Source organism: Populus alba, chromosome 13 (genome assembly GCF_005239225.2).
Source record: "Populus alba chromosome 13, ASM523922v2, whole genome shotgun sequence".
Taxonomy (NCBI): domain Eukaryota; kingdom Viridiplantae; phylum Streptophyta; class Magnoliopsida; order Malpighiales; family Salicaceae; genus Populus; species Populus alba.
In genome coordinates this window covers 2,648,527-2,652,065 of record NC_133296.1, presented here as the reverse complement: position 1 = coordinate 2,652,065, position 3,539 = coordinate 2,648,527, and the positions used below count along the sequence as shown (strand labels likewise).

General features: G+C 38.1%; 1 protein-coding gene across 1 annotated transcript; it reads right to left on the bottom strand.

Moving 5' to 3' along the window:
• Positions 1-203: 203 nt before the first annotated feature.
• LOC118053214 (uncharacterized) lies at positions 204-3,084 on the bottom strand. The gene is made up of 3 exons (XM_035064389.2): positions 2,696-3,084; positions 765-2,551; positions 204-604 (listed from the first exon to the last, which is right to left on the bottom strand). The coding sequence occupies exons 1-3, from the start codon at positions 3,082-3,084 to the stop codon at positions 213-215; spliced, it is 2,568 nt and encodes an 855-aa protein (XP_034920280.1). The 3' UTR covers positions 204-212.
• Between the last annotated feature and the right edge of the window lie 455 nt (positions 3,085-3,539).

Genomic DNA, 3,539 nt, shown 5'->3' with positions numbered 1-3,539 from the left:
GTACATCACTGGTCGGAATTCCCTATAACCCAGGTGTCCTCGCTAATACTGTAGCAAGAGCCTTTATTCACTTTGATTGATAATAATACTGTACTAAAACATATTAATCGTTGAAGAAACAAAATACAAAGTAGTGAAATAATTTATTACAGACAAAAGTACATAAGTCGAAACAATCACATACTAATTATAAAAAATCTTATGGAAAATTCTCAGCTTGTCACAGTTGTTTGAGGCATCAGATCTTCCAATGTTATTGCGGAGAATGACTTTGGCAGCGGAGGCCATCGAGCTATGAGCTCCGAAGCTACTTGTCGCATGGTTGGCCTCGATTGGGGATTGGCAAGCAGGCATGCAAATGCTATTTTGATAATGTAGACCACACCTTCTGCAACTCGATTTTCAGGAAGTGGGATACGTTGGTCTATCACATCCTTCAACAACGTCTGCTGGTTGATTTGTGAGCACGATGAGGAGTAAAATGCAGATGCAGAAAGAGATGAGATGAGATCACCCGGATGCATTCCCATTATTACTTCCATTGTGACCACTCCAAAGCTGTAGACATCGCACTTCTCGTTCACTCTCATTGTGTAAGCTAGCTCTGCAAAAATTCGGTCATTTTACATAGTACTGGCTGTATTGTACTGCTAATATGACAATTTATTATACATAACCTTTAGAGCATCCAAAAGCAGCCCTCCGTTTTCATCCTTTAGCAATTGATTCATATATATATGTTAAGAATGAAATCAAGTATGTACCTGGAGCTGTGTATCCGAAGGTGCCAGCAAATGAGGTCCAGTTGGTCGAGTCAGGCATCAAGAGCCGAGCTGTCCCAAAATCCGAAACATGAGCCTCGTATTCCAAATCTAAAAGAACATTGCTACTGGAAATGTCTCGATGAATGATTGGAGGCGAGCAATCATGGTGCAAATAGGATAATGCATTGGCCACTCCTTTAACAACATTAAGCCTTCTAGTCCAATCCAAGCCCATTGACTGTTCTTCGCTAGATAAATTCATCTTCAAACTTCCCCTTTCTATGAACTCGTAAACTAAAAAAGAGTGCTCTATTAATGAACAAAACCCATATAACCTCACAATATTCCGATGTCGAATATCTATTAACATGCGAATCTCATTTTTAAAAGTTTTCAAATCCAGAAGCTCGCCCTCTCTTGATGGGTGAAGTTTCTTCACGGCAACCACCTGACCTGTTGGCAACATGGCTCGATAAACAATTCCATTTCCCCCTTTCCCTATACAGTAATTGGAGTTGAAATTATTAGTGGCCTGGATGATAGTTTCATGTAGGATCTCTTCCTCGTAGCCCCATACTGCAAAACTGAGTGGACTTTTTCGCTCTCCTAAACAGGAAATTCTTTCTCTACTTGTTCGGTGGTGAAAGTATAAACACCCAACCATGATAAGTAGTAGAAGTAGACTGCCCAGGAGAGGAAAAAGAATCAAAATGACAATGTTGTTGCTCTTTCTCCTGCTTGTAAGAAGTGTACAAGGCTTTAGACCACTGGCATTTCCACAGAGACCACTATTATTCATAAAAGCTTCAAATGGAGCTTCAGTGAAGCCTTTGATTTTGGGGATAGGGCCCTCTAGTTCATTGTAGGAGATGTCTATAGCTGTCAAGCTCACCAAATCTACAAAAGCAGTTGGAATCAAACTGGAAAGTTTGTTGTGAGAGAGGTTCATCGTTTCTAACCGTTTCAATTGCCCAATTTGTGATGGTATCTCTCCTGCTAGAAGATTCCCACTGAGATCCAGATTTTGAAGAAAATGCAGGAAGCCTATCTCAGATGGAATGCTCCCTATGAACTTATTATGACTCAAGTTCAATTGTGATAAATCTGAGCACTCTCCCACTTGTTCTGGGATTGATCCACCAAGATTATTAGAAGCTAAATTAAGGGTACGAAGTTTAGATAGCATTTGGATTTCAAAGGGAATGACACCAAAAAGATGGTTGTTATGAAGTGTAAGGGTGTGCAACGCCTTCAATTGCCCCAATTCTTTTGGAATTGTCCCCTTCAGGAGATTTGATGAGAGATCAATCAGTTGTAGTCTAGTGGCCTTTCCAAGCTCTGATGGTATCTCACCGGTGATTTTATTGTTTGAAAATTTTAGGCTCGCCAAGTTGTGAAAACCTCCCCATTTCCATGTAAGTTCACCAGACAAATCATTGTGACTTAGGTCCACATAGTTCAAGTTTGGGTAGACGCCAAAATCTTCAGAAATATTCCCTGTCAATTGGTTCCAGTCAAGCCTAAATCTAAATAGACTAGTGCAATTTCGCAAGCTTTTAGGGATTGGACCAGAGAAATGATTGTTGGCGGCTGTAAAATTTACAAGTAACCCACCAAGGCACAAGTCTCGTGGTAAATGGCCAGTAAAATTATTTGAAGACAATCTCAATAATTTTAGGGTTTGAAGTTGTCCTATTTCCTGAGGAACAGATCCAGATAAATTATTCCTGTTCAGATCAAGTATAGCAAGCATAGTCATGTTCCCAATAGAAGAAGGGATGAAACCAGACAGTTTGTTATCTCTGAGAAAAAGAATGGATAAATTTCTCAAATTTCCAATAGAAAAAGGGATCATACCAGTGAGATTATTTTTATCAAGATAGAGAACGTTAAGACTTGTTAACAATCCTATCTCAAGTGGAATAGTTTCGTAGAGTGAATTGTTCTTGAGATTGAGAGTGAGAAGATTGGGGAAGGATGAGAAGTTGAAACTATGAAGCGTACCTCTCAGACCAAAATGTGGATGGCTGAAATGCGCGACACTTCCAGAATTGTCACAAGTGATTCCAAGCCACTTGCAAGGGCTGCTGCCAACCCAAGAAGACAGGACAGCTTGGCTGTGGTTGTCATCAAGACTTGCTTTCCATTTTAGGAGAGCCTCCGTTTCTTTATTACCTTCAGCAGCTGCATATCTGGCAGCGCCAAATGAAGTTGCAGAGGAATTAGGAGGAAAGGCAAAGAAAGAAGGAAAGCAAATTAGAAGGAGAAAAAAAAGGACTTGGAGAAACATTGAGGCTGGTTTCTGTAGGAAGGATATCATGTCTAAGGGATACGGTTTGCTATGGAAGATGAAGATCCTAGGCTCCAATGATAGGTATTTATAGAAAAAAAGAAATGGAATATTTGTTGGAATTTTTAATTACAAAATTTCCTATTAATCTTTGTTCTTATTTTACAGACTTTGACATATATAGTCAACAACAGTGACATCAGTTTTTATTGGGTGGAAGATTTGGTAAATCTTGGAAAATTCATTTCCAAGTCCTATAATTTCTAAAGATGCTTAATTGTTGGCTCTTTTGTTCAAAATCCATAGCATGTTCAAGGTAATGTATAGGAGTTCTGGACAAAATTATAAATAAATTTTAAAAAATATTTATGAAATATTTTATTATTATTTTTAAGCAATTTTTATTTTATATTTGAGATTTTTTTTAAATGAGGTCAATTTTTTTTTATAAAAACATAATTAATAAATATACTTTACTTATTCAT

What these genes read in the sequence shown, in the direction of transcription:
- LOC118053214 (XM_035064389.2), bottom strand. Translation starts at nt 3,084, where the DNA reads ATGATATCCTTCCTACAGAAACCAGCCTCAATGTTTCTCCAAGTCCTT. An exon ending in CTCAAGAACAATTCACTCTA is followed by an intron (nt 2,552 to 2,695) that starts CGAAACTATTCC and finishes TAACAAACTGTC; the next exon opens with TGGTTTCATCCCTTCTTCTA. An exon ending in CTTCGGATACACAGCTCCAG is followed by an intron (nt 605 to 764) that starts GTACATACTTGA and finishes GAATTTTTGCAG; the next exon opens with AGCTAGCTTACACAATGAGA.